The sequence below is a fragment of the Leptosomus discolor genome, chromosome 5, assembly GCF_034619465.1.
Source record: "Leptosomus discolor isolate bLepDis1 chromosome 5, bLepDis1.hap2, whole genome shotgun sequence".
In the NCBI taxonomy this organism is placed as follows: Eukaryota; Metazoa; Chordata; class Aves; order Leptosomiformes; family Leptosomidae; genus Leptosomus; species Leptosomus discolor.
The window spans coordinates 67,723,398-67,741,895 of NC_141395.1; the positions used below are offsets into that span (position 1 = coordinate 67,723,398).

Sequence of the window (18,498 nt, forward strand, 5' to 3'; positions counted from 1 at the left end):
AAGACCTGAAGATAAAGAAATAGTAAAGGAAAACAAGTGAAGACGGCAGCAGCTCCATGGGTGAGTCCATAATACCTAAAAGCAGGAGAGACTGCCTTAGGAAGGTGAGTGACAGAACTGATGCGAGACCTTTAAGCTCTCCAAGTCGCTCTTCACTGTGGTGACAGACCATCTCAGCCTCTTCTCTTCCTTCCTCCCGACCTCCAGTTTTTCACTGTACGAAAAAAGTAGGAATTAAGCGACTAAAACTAGCAAACCGCTAACTAAGCACTGCCAATAACTTTCAATAACCACCATATCAACTTGAAACGCTGTACTCTGGTATTTCCAAAACTGCTAAAAAACCTTCCTCCCCGTATGCTTCAATTCAGCTCCTGGCTGGGAGATGAGCTACCAAAAGGCCAAAATCTTTTCTATAGTGCCAAAGTTTAAGGCATTAAAAAACCTGAAAGATTTAGCAAAATAAATGACTTAAAGCTCAGCCAAGCCAGTAGCCTAAGGTAAAACAGGCCTGGGCGCTGCAGGAAAGCCATGGCCACCTTCCCGTTGCTCTCACGGTGTCCCCTGGGGTCCCGCGCTGCAACCCACGCCAGGCAGACACAGTGAGGCTTGGCACGGGCCGTTCCAGCACACGTGAGAAACAGAGGGTTACTCACACAAATTCAAACAGCTTTTAAATCGTGAGCGAGTTTGAGTCATCCCTCCTTTTGCGGGAAAGGTGAGGAACAGATAACTTTCAGAAGGGACTTTTTTTTCCTGAAATAAGTTTTCGAAAAGGGGAAGAGTCAATCAGGTCTTGAAATGTGCTTTCATTCCTAACATGCTTTCAAACTTTTTCCTTCTTTTTAGGGCATATGTTTATTTAGAAGTTTTATCAGTTACTTGTATTTTAGAGTATTTATTTACAAAATACAGAAACATTTAGAAAACGAAAAGTGCATTTTCAGAATGAAATGCTTCATATTAACACATTAACGCTCTTCTAAAACTCAATTTTGTGTATAAAAGTAAAATAGAGTAAAAAAAAAAGTAAAATGAAATAATAATAAATAACAAAAAAGAATTAAAATCATTAAAAATCCCCTATTTGACCTGAAATGACCTTTGGAGTAATTTTTGAAGAGAGTTTTTTCTTTTGCCCTTTGTTGAGACCACTCCTTTTTTATTTTTAACATAGCAAAGAAAAAAAAATAACTGCCAGTCACATAAGCTCATCTCACTCCAGCCTTCCAAAATTTCCAAAATTAATCTGATTTGAAACATTCACCCAACCAGTTCACAAGAAAATTAAGACTCCCAGAGAGGCGCAGATGTAACAGCTTGAATTCACCCCATTGTATTGTTTTCTCGGAGGGAAGTCGCAAGGAGCCGCGGAGCCAAAGGAACCGGCTGCTGCTGCCAAAGAGGGTTTTGCTCCTGCTCGCGCCTCCCTCCCTCCCTCTCCCTACTCCACCCTCGGCTCCACAGGCCGTGCATCAGCCTCGCTGCCTCCTCAGCCTCTGCCCAAAAGCTTCAGCTCGCTCAGGCAGCAAGAATGACCTCGATTTTGTTCGCAGGTTAGAGAGTTGTCAGAGCCCAGTTAGCACCCAGAAAATCCAAGGTGGGACTGCGGGGTCAGGACCTGGCAGGAGAAACAGCTCCTGGCCACAGCAGCGACGAGCTGTTAGATCAGCCCAAAGGGGACCCATACAGTTTCACTCAGAAATAAAAAAAAATGCAGCCAAATACGCCTTCAATTTTTGCTGTCGCTTTAGGATGTTTACCATACCCTAAGCGCAGTACTAGGTGAAATATTTGTCAATAAAAATTCTTTCAGATGAAATCCTGACTCCTCTACATCAACAAAAGTTACTAACACTGTCGATTTATCTGGACAAAAACAATAATAAAAGAAAACCTTGGAAATGTGTTTAGAAAAACTACTGTTTATGACATCAGATGACTATGGAATAATGCAGACTTTAAATATTAGCTGCCATGGCTTAAGGAGTATGCAAACACTCATTATTGCCATTCAAAATGATAAAACCAGGAAACAAATATATGAATAAAATATATATTTTTATGCATACATAAAATATGAACATACAAAAGAAAGTAAATCTCATCCAAAACATTTCTGTTTACCTTGTGGATTTTAAGGCCCCCTGTGCAACCTGATGCTCTATTAAAAATCAAGTTCTTAAGTTTCTGCAAATAAACTGTCCTAAGGAACTGAAAATATTGACATAACTAAAAATTCCTTATAATAAAATTTACAAAAATTATTGTATTTCTATGAGTATGAAATCAACTAAAACTAAACAGCTTTTATATCACAAAAAGGTACCGCGTAAGACACCTTGTGTTACCATTGATATGAACCCCAGTGCCAGTCGGAGTACTTTATGGGACAGCACAATTTACGATGGTACCAGCTCCCCCAAGAACCCAATGCAGTTGTGTCCTGCTGTCCTTCCTCCACAGCACCAGGACAGACTGACAGGGCCTGGTAGTGAACCGACCAAAGCTAGAACGAATGCTAACTCACTTAGGCACCTATGGAAAGAAGCTGTATCCTAACCGGGTACTTGAGCATGTCTGCAAATCTAAGAGATGCAGCAGTTAGTTCACAGACATTTTATTCCATATTAATTCTCAGAAATAAAGAAAAAAACCCAAGATAAATGAAAAGTCTGCATTTAAAAACACATGGAAGTCTTTTAGTATTACATATTTGCCCTACACGTGTGTGCATTTAGTGTTTATAATGAACAAAATAAAGGAACTCATGTTAAAAACTGAGATTTCAAAATAAATTCTCCAGATTTTGACCTCTTTGCACATTTTCAACAACATATGCATTTCCACTTTATATGTGGAATGTGTATTCTTCCAGTATTTGGATACTACCCCACCTAAATATTTCTCCTTTTGTTTCAAGGAGAGTGCACTACAAACCAGAAGTTTTAACCAAAAACCAGAACCCAGACCAAAATCAACTGCATAGGTTACAGCCACCGTAGGAGGTCTGAAGGTGGCGAGGATAAAGAGCTTAATCCACCATCCAAATACAAAGTTTTATCTTGAGTTGATGTCCGGTCTCACTAACTTTGAAAGAGTCATCGATTTTTCAGCAGAAGAAAAACCCAAGCTCAACCGCAGCCAGTAAGACCTTTGGCAGGCAGACACCTCCGCTTCCTAAACCTGCCCCAAGTGCATTCAGGGAGCCACCGCAGCAATTTCACCGACAAAAATAGAAGATCAAAATCATGAAAACGAACTATAGTAGCAAGGTCCCTGCACTGTGACAGGGCGAAGCAACACATAAACAGCCCCTGCAGACGTCTGCCCATCTGCTGCCTAAAAACCCACAAGAAAAGAGCTTTCACATCATCACTAGGTGCCTGTTACAATATTTTCCGTCATAATATTCAACAAAAATATTTTTTCTTACAAATAAAACTAATCCCTCCCTTCCCACAGGAAACATCAAGAACAATTGATAAACATTTTTTGTTGTAGCAATCTTTTAAATATTAGAAGGGAGAGTTCCTTCCTCAGACTTCTTTTATTCTAGACCAGAAACACTCAGTTCCTTTTTTTTTTTTTTCTTATATGCAATGTTATCTGTTATTTCCATTTGGGGGAAGTTACCCACTTATTTCTTAAACTGCGTTACCCAAAATCACTGGCTCTTGATAGAACAATTAATTTCACATCTTATAAAAAAAAACCCTCCTGTTAATCCTTAAGTGAGTTTTACTGTTGCGATAGTATCGAGTTACCCACCTCTGTGCAACCAGCTGCTTTTTTTCCCTCAACGCACCTTGCAAGACGGGGGGAACAGCTTGCTGTCACGTGCTTCCTTTTCACCCCAAATTCAGTATTTCACATTCACTCCTACTGAACTTTAGTTTGCTGCTTTTGGAGCACCTGTGCAATCCACCTAATTATTCTAAGGACATCCAGCAGTTTGCGAGCACTCCCTGTCCATGTTGCACCACCTGCAGACCTCACACTTTCTATTCCATCAAGCACATTAATGAATGTTCTGAACCAGGACCATGACACAACTGCAGAAACTGCACTGGAAAAGTCTTTTTAGATTTTTTTTTTCCCTCCAATTTTCTATAAACTAATTAATTTTCTATTAATATTTGCCATATTCCCTTAGCACATGTTCAATAGTCTGCTTGAAGTCATACAGACAAATCGATGAAGGCAGAATCACCATGTTACAGCTCTGCCTCGGTTCTCTGCCTGTATCGCTGAACAATAACTTTCTCCTCAGAGTGAGAGTGTAAATCCATGTCTCCAAAAGTAGAAGCTACACCAGCTCAAATTATCCATGACCTCATTTTTAAAACATAAATGCATCCGCCTTCGCTCTCCCAAACAATGCCAGCTTTCACTGCTTATTAGCCCAGGTCTCCCACAAACACCTTTGGCACTGTTACCTCACCCCTGAGCCAAGGGAAAAACACCTGAAAACATTTCCATCGTGCTATTACTACAGCCTCCCAACCTCTCCCTGTGATTCACAGTCCATGACGCGAACGTTAACAGCTCGCTGGCTCAAGAGGGGTGGTGGGCTGAGCTGCACCCACGCTCAGTACCCCATTCTACCCACACTTGGGCGTTTTCCCGTTCCGGCTGCACCTTCAGCTCACTGAACCTGTAAGAACTTGCAGTCGTTGCTAGAGAGGGAACAAAACGCACCAAGGTGGCTTCACCCAAAGTGAAGAGCTGCTGGCGTGGCAGCAGACGGGGAGAGGCTGCGATGCTGCCCAGGTCCATCACGTCCGAATTCAGCCCAAGCACACCTTAACGTGTTCCAAGCACAACAATTAGCTCAACCATCCACGCAGTATTAAAGGGATAAGGTGTTTGACTGACAAAGTAAGTAGAGGTGTATTACAAAACAACGGAGTCTATCATCTTTCCATTCTACAGATAATTTGTAATTACAAAAACTACAGGATTCAACAGCAGGTATATAATATAAAAGTATTTATTAACTTTCATGAAACAGAATATGGCTTGAAAAAAAAAAATCTTCTTGGGTCCCTGTTGAACTTTCTCTGTTTTCGTAAGAAGGAGAATCAGTCTCTCTCAGGAATTTGGGATTTTAAGAAAAATATTTAACTCAAATACAACCATCTTACAGAAAGCTAAATGTGAAGTGAACTCTGGGCAACAAAGTCAACCAGTGTATGGAAATAAACCCCCTGCCTCTAAATGCAAATAAAGAAAACACATAAAAAGTGGCAGAGATGATTTATCTCTATTATCAAAACTTCTAAAACCTCAAGTTTTTAAATAAAATAATTGCTGTAAATAGTACACTGCATAAAACACAGCTAAAGAAATGTAAAGGTACCCATCCATCACCCATATCCACCATCCCAGATGTAGCTTAAACTACTGACGTGTTTCTCCTGTGGACTCATGAGCTGATCGTAGAAAATGCTTCCAAAAAACCCCACCCCTCAGCAAGAGGAAATATATCTTTTTCAATCTTTTAATTTCTAAGCTTTTAAAAAATATCTTTGTTTTTTTAATTTTAGCAAAGCCATCTTTCAAAAGCATATTCCAATGTCAAGCTTGAAGAAAAAGTTCTGCCTCTGTCAAAATAATTTGCAAACTTTATTGGAGTTTTAAAAGCCTGATTACAGGACAAAACATGCATTAAGCATTTTGCTAAAATTCCAAAAAACATAATTGCAGAATGTCATTATATTCAAAGGGTCATGTTCATAATAAATACCTGCAGCTTAAAAGCAGCCCAGAATTTTTTAAGAGTTTTAGTATCTGAAGAAGGCAAATGTTCTATATACTGTTCTCAAAATTCTGACATCACATTGCAATGGTTAAAGCAAGAAACAGCTCAACTGAAGACTACAGAAAATCCCCGTCTTCTCAGGCGGTCTACACTTCGTTATGCAATACTACTCTGGAAACAGCACTTCACCAAAGGCCTGGCAATTGGCTTCTGCTTAAAACACACTCTGCCTTGTAACATTCTTCAAAGGACTGAAACGTAATTGATTCTGGCAGTACACGCGGTCAGCATGATGTGCAGGGGGTTGCCAGTGGACATGGGGCCCTTATATAAAGGGCTGTTTTCTTTGTTTAAAATGGAAAAAAGAGTGGGAGGTGTGGAGAGCAGTGAAATACAAAATGACTCAGAATCATAAAACATATTTTTTGAATCAGATTATTTCAACAACCGTATATTCAACTAGAAGGCTTCCAACGAGGACAGTGGCAGAGCTTCCGAATTGCTAAGGCAATTCACATATTCTTATTCCCATAAAAAAAGATAGACACTATAGTTATATACATCCTTCTAAGTATTCAGAGAATATTGCAAGTTGAACTCCAGAGAAGCCATCGACATCAGTCTGAAAGTGACGGGGAACGGATTGATCGTGCACTGGCAGGACTGTTAGAGAAAGCAAAGGGATCCTTTTCCTTTTCTTTAGTATCATGTTTATGTTTATGCTTATGCTTATGCTTGTGTTTCTTCTTCTTTTTCTTGTGCTCATGGTGGTGGTGGTGATGGTGATCGCTGTGTTTGGAGGAGTTCGACTCTTTGCTAAACACAGAGAGTGGGGCTGCCGAGACAGGGTGCATGTTCATCTCTCCTGAAGATTGCTCTTTACCTAAAAGAACGGATACGTGGTGTTAGTAAACGTTTAACTTGCGTTGCTTTCAAACATAAGAAATTCTGAAATATTACACAAAACCTACATTATCATTTAACACGCAAACGCAGAATCTGCTATGACACTTGTATGATTTGCGCTCTGTTTTTTTCAGAACAGGCTCTGACCACGCCATTGAAGTTCCTGTACTACTGACAATTTTTACAGAGGTACTCCTTCCCCCCTCAGAAGTATAAACGTATCCCAGACCATTAGGAACCGTAAAGACCTATGAAACTGCAAGTGATAATAGCTTCCAGAAATTAATTTTTAAACAGAGTAGGAAGGCCACTATACCATCAATAATGAAAATACAGCTGCTTATGAAAACGAGGATATAAAAGGCAGGACTGGCATACACTACAGCGCAGTTCTGGGATGTGAACTCCTTTTAGTCAGGAGCTAACGCTCCCTGCAAGAACATGCAAACCTTTTGATACTGAACAGAAGAATTGCTTTTTCCAAAAATTGCATCTTAGAACCAATTGGAAAGATTATACAAAGTTTTGTTCTTAAACAAAAAGCAAACTCCAATCAGTTACACCATCTTTATTAGCATCTATTTCACAAATACACTAGAACTACTTTATATATAAAGTCTGGCATCTCAATCTGAGGAAGGAAAATATGATCCATGACCTCTCACGATTCCTGAATGACTTTCTCATTCTCTCTTTGGCTCATTTAATCCATTATTTCACACAATCTGCAATAGCTTCAATAGTAGGGAGTAAAGGGCAGTAAGCTAAGAATAACATTGTTAATAAGGGGAAACACTTGGCATGTAGAAAGGCTCAAATCCCTTCAGGCAGAAATTGAATCAAATCATTCACATTGCAAGAACGTGCTTTAACTACTAGACAAATGTAGAAAAGCACTACCAGATTTTTGAAGGCAACTACTTCTTCAAATTTTACTTAAAATTGATTTTCTTCACAGCTGCTTTAAACGTTCAGGGTTTCCCCCCCGCTCCCTCCAGTTTTTGAATAAATATTCCTGTTAAATAACAAGAAATTACATTATGTACTTTGTAATTATCTTTTTCTGTATATTTGAAAACGGATTTTTTTTCCGGTAGATCTTTTTGGTTGGTTGGTTGGGTTTGTGTCTTTAAAGGCAAGAATGATTTGTCTATGGGTATGATTCCTGGAAGTCTGAAGAGCTCCCTGTAGTGTGACAAACAAGCACTGAGAAAGATTTCCATGCAATCTTTCCAGCCTTATCCAAAAGATTAAGAACTGATTCAATCAAGCAGATATATAGGAAAGCTTCTAGACAGTACAGCAGTTCTGGGTTTTGTTTGTTTGTTTTTAAATATGACCGGAGAAAACTAAATCTACATCTGCAGGCAGTGTTTAGAAATCAGAATAGAAATACAAAACATTTTTAGAGTGAGGATAATCAATGACTTACTATGGGACACGGTGGAATCTCTATTGCTTAAAGTCTTAAGCAGCAGAAGTGATGTCCTTCTAGAAGTACGCTTGGGCTCAGCCACAAGATGTGAACATGGCGCAACATAAAATTCTGCTGATGTTACGAGGGAGGCTAGACTAGAGGACAACAGTTTCCTATAGACTTAAAATCTCTAACATACAAGTGTGTTAAAGAACTTATTTCATCAGAACTATACAGTAGTAAGATCATGTTATCAATGCAAAGATTTGTTGCTAGAGCTCACAACGACTGTACTTTTAAATGTATGTTATGGCAGATAGAAGATAGGCACACAAATTCAAACTTCCACTTGCTGATTTCAATGCAGTTACTACAACTTTTTTACATTGTTGCCTGGAGCCTTTCTCCACAATGCAGACACCATGCAAGTATACTGTATTTGACGCAAAAAGGTACAAGGCTGCTTCACAATTTAATTATTTCTAATTATATTTCTCTAAGAAACTCCTACCTGTACCTAAACCTATCCCTGAAACTTGGGCTCATTCCTTTAAAGCATACAGCTTTTAGACAAGTAAGAAAATTTTCTTCAGCAGCTGCAAGGATGCAAAACCAGCCATCAAACAGAAGACTGATCAGTGGAAAAAGGAGTGTATCTGACTTGAGCCATCAGAAAAGTAAGGGTTGGAGGATGTACCTCAGAAAACCAAAGCACATAGTATTTGACACCATTAAAACAGGCTGCAGTAGTTAAAGGTGAACTGTGACACGAACACAACTTCTAGTAACACAGAAATAGAAGTCGGGGCAAAAAGCCTGAAGAAGACTGATTGGTGTTCATCCACAAAAGATGTACAAAAGGTTATCTAAGGTACAGAACACATTCTCACATGTTCTCAAGCTACAGGCACCTCACGCATTAAAATACACAAGGCAAACTAAAGTCAAGCTAAAATAAAACAAAAAACCCCCACACAAGGCACAAACCCTTAAAACTTCACAGTTCCGTTAGTTTCAAATTGTGGAGTTACTTTTATACGGAAACTGAACCTGTAAGTCTAGACACTACATCAATAACAACCTCAAACCAAAACTAAGCCCCTGAGTTTTAAAAAGTTTAACCCAGAATAACTGGTATAAGGATGTGGACTTAAGTCTGCAGGGATGATGCAGCGGGAGCGCCAAGCGCCAGTGAAGACAAAGGGTGCAATCAAACAGACCTTCTTGACTCTGTTGTGCCACCTGCCACAGGTAGCAAATTTCCTGCTGTTTATGGAACTACCAGCTCTGCTAAGGCAACAGTCTGCATTATCACTTCTTTACTTATTTCAGGGGGGTTATTAAAAAAAGTAACCTATTATTTAAAGCAGTAAAACACCATGGACTGGAACAAGTTAGGGAGCAAATACAACAGCAGCTTAAGCCAACAGGACTGAAGGGGATGAGCACCTAGAAACTGAAAAAGTCAGAAAATCTTCAGGAAGGGGAGAAACAGGATCCAACTGCAACTCAAGGGCTACTGACACTTCAACACTGGTACTGTGGCACAAATGTCAATAAGAAATGAAAGAATGTCATTACAAAAATCTACCTTTACTGAACCAGTACTAAAGAGTACACAAACACTTTCTTTCTTCATGGAGGTCAATGGTCAATGATAGCTATAATCTGTTGGTTTTTTGAACGCAGAAATAACAACTATCCAGAAAATTTCCTCCTACTGTTGAAGAGTGCTTTGAAATCAGGAATAAAATAGACTGATCCTGGACGATGGCTCAGAAAGGATGGACACAGACTACTGAACTCAGATGTCTGTAAAATGGACAGACCTGTAAAAGCTCTATAAAAATTTTACAGATTTGTACCTGTGAAATTCACCGTTAAACTTGCAGAACACTTTTTCTTCATTTTAATTTCTTTTTAATTAACATCTACTTAAAGCCCATGCCAGGGACCTGCCAAACTAGGAAAGCAAGGCTAAATACGAATTGCTTTACAGGGCATTAATATTGTCCTCACATCAACAAGGGTAGCAGGACTGCTGCAAGGAGGCACGGAGCACTCCCTCTTCCTACAGCGAACCCACGTCCTCTTGGCAGAGGGAGCAAGACTGGAACCCAGGTTGCTCCAATCACAGAAACACACAATAAGTGGAGGGTGAGCCCAGGAGCTCGCTTCTGAAGTGGTTAGTAGCATTCCTTGGAAGAAAATGCACATACATGTGTCTATCCACTTGGATCTCCTTCTGTTTGGGATGTGGAGATTCCAAATATTGGCTTTGCGGTGTTCCAGCTAGCTGGGTAGGTGTCTAAAATTAGACAGGATTACTAACCCATGGGAGAAAGATCAAAAACTTTGTGTACGCCTTGTCACAGGGATGGACACGAATGCTGTAGATAATGTGAGAGAGAATAAAAATATGAAAACACAGATCTCATAGTTTAGCTTTAGAGTGAAAGGGGTTTAGATCTCGATAAGCTTTAAAGTAACATTTCTGCCATAATGAAAATCGCTGACAGATAACTATAACATCCTGCTCATCAATTACCTAGAGTGAGTTTTCTTCTTTTTAAGAATCATTGGTGCATGAACACTGCACAATGTTGCTGGGTAGTGTTTCACCTATTTTACTCCCATTTTGTTATTGAACCTTCACAATTTGGGAACATGTAACCTCAGATTTTAAGCTGCCAACAAGCTTCCATAAGATTTTCTATATGGTCTCTCCTATATTTCCGATTTTGTGTGAAGAGGGTGGGACACCACAGACTGACAGTCTCTGTTTCTCTGCATGTACAATCTATTTAAAACAGCTGGCTTATGTAGGACTTTTCCAAAGTCACACTTGTTAAAACTGACCCCATTTGCACCCTGATTTATTCAAATGTCAGAGAGGGAGAAACCAACTTCACAAATCACAGCAAAGGGTAAGGCCCGTGGGTCCAGTGTTGCAGCTGAGGACAGGCTGGCACTCCAGAACCCAACACCAACCACCTCTGGGAAGAAGGGGACATCAACACAAGCACACAAGCACTTAATAGGTCTCTCCTAGGACCCAAAGACAGCTTGCTAATGAAAAAAAGAATGTAGCTGCTTTGCCTAGCAGTTGAACTGCAGCTCTGGCTAGCGTTTTCTCTAAAGAGAGAACACTGAAAGAGCTGAAAAGATCTTAAAAACTGTTTTGACAATTACCCTGGTTTTCCTTACTTCTACTTTTCTTTTTTAATATTACCCTGGAAACATCCAAGACACGCTATTTTTTAATTTAATGCTGTATTTATGCATCTGTTGAACCATGAACAAAGCACATACAGAAAGTTACCAAGCATAAATAATTCCAGAATGCAAGAGTGCCTTGTCATTTGTCTTAAGAAGCCGAGTTTTCATATTATGTATCTCTGAAAAAAAGTTACCAATTTTTTGTCTAGTACAGTGTTCTTTTAATGACCATATGAGAAAATTTAAAGTTTGAGAGTGAGAAGCAAAGGTCTAGTTAAAAAAAATAAAAATGAAACCACTCCAAAGTTTTCTGAGGATGTGCTAAACAAATCAGTTAATTTGGCTCCAACATAAAAATTTTAACTAGTTCAAATTTACAGATTCATTTGACTTCATATTTTTTTGTGGGATTTTTATCCAGACAGAATTCCTGATACCTATACCAAAGGACAGCCTCTGCTGAAGTATTGCATAGATGAGCTGGTGATTTAACTAAAATATATTTTTAACTGGTAACCATTTTATTAATTTCCCCATTTGACTTTCACTTTACAACTACATTGCTTTGTCCTTACATTAAAATAATAGCTTAACTGTGGGATTATTTTCACTACATTTACTTTAATATTCTAGAAAATTCTAGACTATTCCCCACTCTACAGAAAAAGAACATTTACATTAGCAATTCAGAATATTTTGTGCCTCTAACAGTTTCAGGTAGTTCCCTTGAAAATTTAGTTGCTTATCCATCTTCTAGGTTTGAAAGTGATCAGTTGTTCTCCCAGAGACAGTCACAGCTACAATACTATGTTGTTTTTATTAAACCAGGTAGCTGACACACTGCAGCCACACACTGATGCGATTCTCATTTATGTTGTCACTTTATCTGCAGGGCTTATGTTTCTATGCACTTTAGGACAAAGCACTTGAAAACACCCTTCCTTGTGAAGTGTTCAATTAACCACATACTATTTCAGTGATGCAAAATTATCTCCAGAACCAGAAAGCCTATGAATTACCATTTTGGAAACATTTATATTTTAGGTAGTAAAGTCAACATATGTGTTACAGGTACTATCAAACAGATACTACATTAGTGTTGTGTGTTATTAAAGGGTAGTCTAACACAACAGTACTAACAGCTTTTCCCTCTTTAAAAAGTAAAGCAAAAACCATCATTGTCACCGGTGTCCTCGTACTGAGAAGTGTTCATTTATGTATGTCTGTGTGCTGATGCTTCCGTAACCCTTTTTGGCAGGGAGTCACTAAACTGAACTCTGAGGTACTGCTGCTCTTATAGGTAACTCCACTGAGCTGCGGAGACCGGGCTTTTCATAGAGTTCAGACTGAATTCCTATTAACTACTGTATCCACACCTGAAAAGCAGCGATTTGCACCACATGCTCAAATCTACTGCTGTAAATGTACATTTTAAAACATGACTACAGTAGTTTCCCTGTACACTTCACTGCAGTACATGCCGTATCCAGTTTCAAATTGTTCCAGAGACAATTCAACCCAACTAAATCATTATTTCCTGAAACTGCAGACAGCAAATGTGATTAACAAGCAACCACAATCTAATCAGCATGTGTGAGCGTGGCCGAGACCTTCAAAGCTTCATGTACACCTACACAGTAAACAGAGCGACCCACAAGGTCAGCAGTGGAAATTTCCAGCTTGATTATCCTGGAAAACAGCAAATGGATTAATAGAATGGCCAAAGGATTTTTCTGATCTGAGTTTGAATGCTCAGGATCTGTCCTCAAAGCCCACAGCTCCTGAATGTGATCAGAAAAAGGACTGCCAGCACACAAAGGGAACATCGCTGTACTTACTTTTTTTTTTTCTTTTGTAGAAATAAAGATAAGAGAGAACTGGATACTGCTTTGTATCAACTATCAAACTACCAAAATTAGTTGGGAAAATTCTAATTAACTGTTCATCAGTGATGACCTGTTGAGCCATAACGATGTGTGACTTCACTGGTAGATCACAGAGGCTACAGCCAGGCATTTATTTTGGAAGCAGAAAAGGACAATCAATAGCCACTGACACAAACAGCAGAACTTCTTCAAGCTTAATTCTCAAGTATTACACTTTCAGATGAGTGAAATATTAAAGTAAATAAAGCAGTGTATCTTAATCTGATTTCACTGAAGTCAACAACACATAACAAGTCACCTTACAGTCTGAAATGAGAGTTTAAATCTACTGCTTACACAAAATCTGATCTTGAAATTCTTTCGATCTTAAGATAAGAGTAGGGAGCGTTGCCACTATGCTTGATGATTTAGTAGTAAATAAAAATCTGTTCTTGCATTAGAAATGTGACCTTGCACAGCTTAAGGGGCACAAAGGAGGCTACCATGTTTCTAGTACTTTGGGCAGATGAATAATCAACACAGCAGCATTTGTCAGACAGTTCACAACTCATGTTTTGTTTGTTTTAATAACTTCTTGAAAAATACTCAGAATCCCTTATAACTACTACCACTTGTCTATTATCATAAACAGGATGCTTTAAAACATGATTTAAAACATTTTCTACGTGAACAACTGTGAAAGGTGCTGCAATCATAGTACTGAAACCTGTAAACCTGCAAGAGTTCTTTTACTGCCCTTGCAGTGTGTCTCAACCCTAACCTTTCACATCCATGAGCAGAAGCATATAGCAAAAAAGTTTCTAAAGGAAAACAATATTTTTCTGGCTTTATGGGGGTTACAACAACTTGAGCAAATCCAAATTATCATTCAGGGTGGTGTGGGAAGTGCTAAAAAAACAAACACACAGAGATACGTCGGGACTTAGACCCAACATGAACTTCCTCCTGGCAGCTGCTGTTCGCAGGCTGCGTTTGGCTGATGACCTAACACTTCATGTGACATGTGGCGACACAACCCACAGCTGTGAGAGGAAAACTGAGTATGGACTAAGAGCTTGCTGCCTTCCAAGTAAGAGTCACAGAACTGAGGCAGATACAAGATCTTACAGACTTACTAACAAGATACTGAGACCATTTCAGAACCTGTTGTCAATCTATTTCACAATAATCACTCACTGAAGTGCACCCATCCTCCATCATTACTGCAAAAACTCAAAGGCCTTCATGAAATATTATCTGCGATTCCTTTGTAAAACAGAACACTCCTATGTGTGAACAATTTTATTAACGTATGCTTTTATTTTTCCCCATCTGTTTCTTCTCAGAAGCACACCACTTCCTAAAGATTGAACTGTCTTTACTTTCTCAGTCTGAAATTCATACGTCTCTGCTTCTAAGAAAAATGCTATGAATAAGAAACAGGTGAAATCTGAGAAGCAAAAAATATCTGAAGTGGAACTGTTTCTAACCAAAGAAAATTAAATTAATCTCAAGTGTTTCAAAATAATGTTTTTCAAAGGCTTATTATTTAAAATGGATTCTGTCTCATTTATTACCTAGAAAAGAAAATGTATTCGAGTGTGCAGCATGCCTAAACGGCAGAGGTGAGAAGGTCAATCCGCACACAAGTGAAAATTGAAGTAGCTTTTGTCTGCTGTAGGTTTACAAAAGCCGCAGTCGACTGGCCATTACTCCGCCCCTGATCAGACCTTACCCTTTCTGAACTCCAGTGTGAACTTAATATGCAACAGTCCTGGAGCACAGAGCTGACGTACAGAGGGTCCCATAAGTCCTATTTGTGAAGTATTTGGCAGAGTTTTGTTTATGACTTTGTAGTCTGTAGATTGTGTAAATCTAGTAAAAAAAAATTGTTGCAAAGTATCATGTAAGAGTTATAAATACTAATCCTCAGTGGATCAGCTTTGCACTCGCATGCCCTGGATGTGTCATTCTTTGCCATAAAAGAAAATGTGATGACCATAACACTGAGGACAAAATTCAGAGCAGCTCTGAGAGGTTTAACGTAAAGGTTGTGCAGAATTAGGCTCCTAAGTTCATGACAGCAACCTATGTGCAGCCTTACCCTTTACACTGCTGAAATGCCTATGCTTTAGGCTAATCTACAGATCTAACAGCAAATCCATCCTGGCTGAGCTGGCTGTACAGGCACATGTCATTAACCAAAGGCCATCTGGAATCCAGAAACTAGACCTCCCTGTGTTTTATGTCCCCATATGAACTTAATTTGTTAGCTGAGCAATGACAGCAGTTACCTTTAGAAAAAAACCCCAAAACCCCTTAGTGGCTAGAGCATCTGCCAAGCAAGTAAAAACGCTAAGTCCTAGGGCCTAAGGGAGTATGAGCCTGCAGCTTTCACACCCCCGGCCAGCACCAAGGCACCAGCCTCAGCAGGGTACTTGGAGCAGGAACATCCACCAGCCCTTCTCTTAAACAGGGCCACTCCACTGCCAGGTCACCGGGAAAGCAGACGAGGTCGCCTGTCAGCATGGCGCAGGATCTAGGGCACTCAAGACGGAACCAATGTTCCAGATCCTGCTGCTAAGTTCTACTTGTGTTTTACATTAGGCAACCAGTGGATAAAACCAGAAAAACAAGCAAGAGGGTATTTACTCCGAATCCTCTTCTAAGGTCAAATACTTCACTTTTACACATTGGAACCTTAAAACCTTGTTGCGGAGGTGTACCCAAGTTCTCGCAAAACGCTTGTTACATAATCACACTACCTCAGCTTAGCTCCGCTGGCACATCCTGGAACTAAACTTAAGAACTAAGGTTAAAACATTTTGAGAAAATGAGACTAACCACTGAATTTCTTTGCTAGTGACAGTTAAGCAAAGAAGGTGGGAGTTCATCAATGAAGTTCAGCTTGCCTTAAGGTTTCTAAGAACCACTATTCTTTGAGAAGTAATTTTGTCAAATATTTTATGAAAAAGATACTAAAGGAAGTAGTAACAGAAAAGAAGTGCTTGAAATGAAACCATTTTACTCACAGATGCAATCTTTTCAACTTTGAAAAGCCCTTCTAAGCATCTTTGAGGCTTGCATGTTTTTTAACTACTGATGTTAAGTTAGAAATCATTAAAATTAGAGATTTTTTTTTTTACCTGAATAGTCTTGTTACTTTTTTTAAAAGTTAATCTTCAAAATTATTATTTTTTAAATGACAGCTATGGCAAAGTAAGTTTTACCTAATTGCTTACGGGGTTCTATTTCAGCTTTATGTTACTTTATTCATTCCTCGCTTCTCATTTTTATAAGCATGATACATACTTGTCTTACTTAGATATGTATGAAAATACACATCTACACAGTTACCTATAAATATACCAGAAGCTAAAGAAATGTTCTTATGCACCCTTTACACACTTCCTGGAATTCAGTTAACATGTAACACTTACCAACAATGTATGTATGGGAATAAGCAAGAGCAAACACCACCCCCCAGCTGAGATACTTGAAAAATTCATACTATCATTTTGCCATTAAATTTACTCGTACCTGGTGTGGATGGTCTCTCCAACATATTCAAATGATGGTAAATAAAGGCTTGACTGTCATGAACTGTGTCCATATCAATTTCCTCCTCCTCTTGAGAGTTTGAGAACTAAGGTATCAGGAAAAAAAAAATAAGCAGATGCTAATAACTCATAAGAGTATCACTAAATAGAACTTAAAATATTTTATTTTTGAGGTAAACTGGGGGTGAGAGGGAAAGGAAGTGATATCTACCACTGCAAAGGAATAAAAAATCAATTGAATTAAAAAGGGTCAGTCTCTTTTCTTCTTTCTAATTTACCATGAAGCTGTGCGAACAAGAGCATTAACTGTCAGCTTTAGTTCTTGCCAGCCAATAAAGAATCTGATGGGAAATGATTTTGCCAAAGTAAACGTAACAACTACTGTACACATATACACAGCATGTGTTTTGTTTCAACACAGCTTTAAGGGAAGTCAGCAGTAGCCTCTGCTGTTATTCTGAATACCCTACATGTTGTGCAAGTTGAATTTCCATTTCTTACTCTGATTTTGAGTTTGACTTTACTGTCTTCATTCTTCTCTAGTATTTGCCCTGGCTCCAATGGAGACCCGAGTGGCATATCAGCCTTCCTCTTCACCCCCTGCTGATGACCAGAAATGCTGGATGCTGTTTCCTTAATAAGATGATCATCCTCCTGAAGCAGCATTAAAAGACCAAAATTAGAAGATAGCAAAAGCCATGTTTCAGCCTAAAGAGACCTGACAGCTGAAAACACTTCTGAGTAAAGTGGGTGATTTGAACAAAGTTTTCCCTGTAGTTCTGGCAAAAAGTATTTTCTAAAACCCTGTATGGATTTGTGCCAACCTCTCCTACAAACATAGTTTCTCTTTACTTCTGTCCCTGCTCCCTCTGCATATCTAGCATTGGCATCTTCTCTGTCCCTTCTCACAATCATGGTACTGTTGGTGTGCAACAACATTTGCTGCCTCTGAATAGCCTTTCTATAAATGTGCGCCTTGCAGACTCTCCTCAGTCCAAATCTCAGTTGAAAAACTGTGATAGCCTCTGATCTACATATGGGATTCAGCTAAATCTTCTTTTACTCGGCTTTAAAAGCTAATGCTTACTTTGTTGAATACAAATCATAACAAGCACTTATAACTTGGTGGGTTTTTTTATTTCACAACAACATTTATTAAAGAGTTAAATTGTTTTGTAAATTACTGCTTAGATCATCAACAAAAACAGTGTCAAAGGAATATAAAAATAGCAGGAGAGTCTACTAAGTTACACATCGAGTCATCAAAACAGGAGACAGGTGTTCCAACAAGTCCAATAGACAAAATATAGAGGGAAAAATAAAGTATCCACAGAAGCAAACATCATTAAAAGCCCACTAAACACTAGATAAAAGCCGTATCATAGACTCTCAAGAGCATATGCTGCTCCACTGAACTGCTCTTCCTCTACGCTACAAAGGGCACTCTAGCCCCACAAACTCTTCCCTTGAACAATTCAAATTCAGTTTTATGAAGTGGGTAACTTCTACCATCCTCAGCAAATTCAGTGTCACAAGTCTATCAGTACTGATTTTAACATGTTTATGCTCTCAGAATACAGAGTCTGCTTTAAAGAATCTAGTTAAGCTGATGTATTCTATCACCTGTTAATCCTTTTTTCCCCTCAAATAATTTAACCCAACACGTTGCCGTTGTGAAATGCTTTTGGATAAACTTTGGCTGATGTGAGAGGCAGTCTTTGTTTCATGTTACTGGTTTGATTTATTTACAAGGAAAATCAGTTCCCT

The 18,498-nt window shown here is 38.9% G+C and overlaps 1 protein-coding gene across 2 annotated transcripts in view; it reads right to left on the minus strand.

Annotated features, from left to right (window-relative positions):
- Positions 1-5,609: 5,609 nt before the first annotated feature.
- TAF2 (TATA-box binding protein associated factor 2) overlaps positions 5,610-18,498 on the minus strand; it is a 62,856-nt gene continuing 49,967 nt past the window's right edge. For both annotated transcript variants that reach the window (XM_086466306.1, XM_086466305.1), the window contains 3 exons: positions 17,233-17,385; positions 16,712-16,817; positions 5,610-6,647 (listed from right to left, as the gene is read on the minus strand). In XM_086466306.1, coding sequence (XP_086322432.1) covers positions 6,382-6,647; positions 16,712-16,817; positions 17,233-17,385 — 525 coding nt within the window. In that variant the 3' untranslated portion in view covers positions 5,610-6,381. The remainder of the gene's footprint in view (positions 6,648-16,711; positions 16,818-17,232; positions 17,386-18,498) is intronic.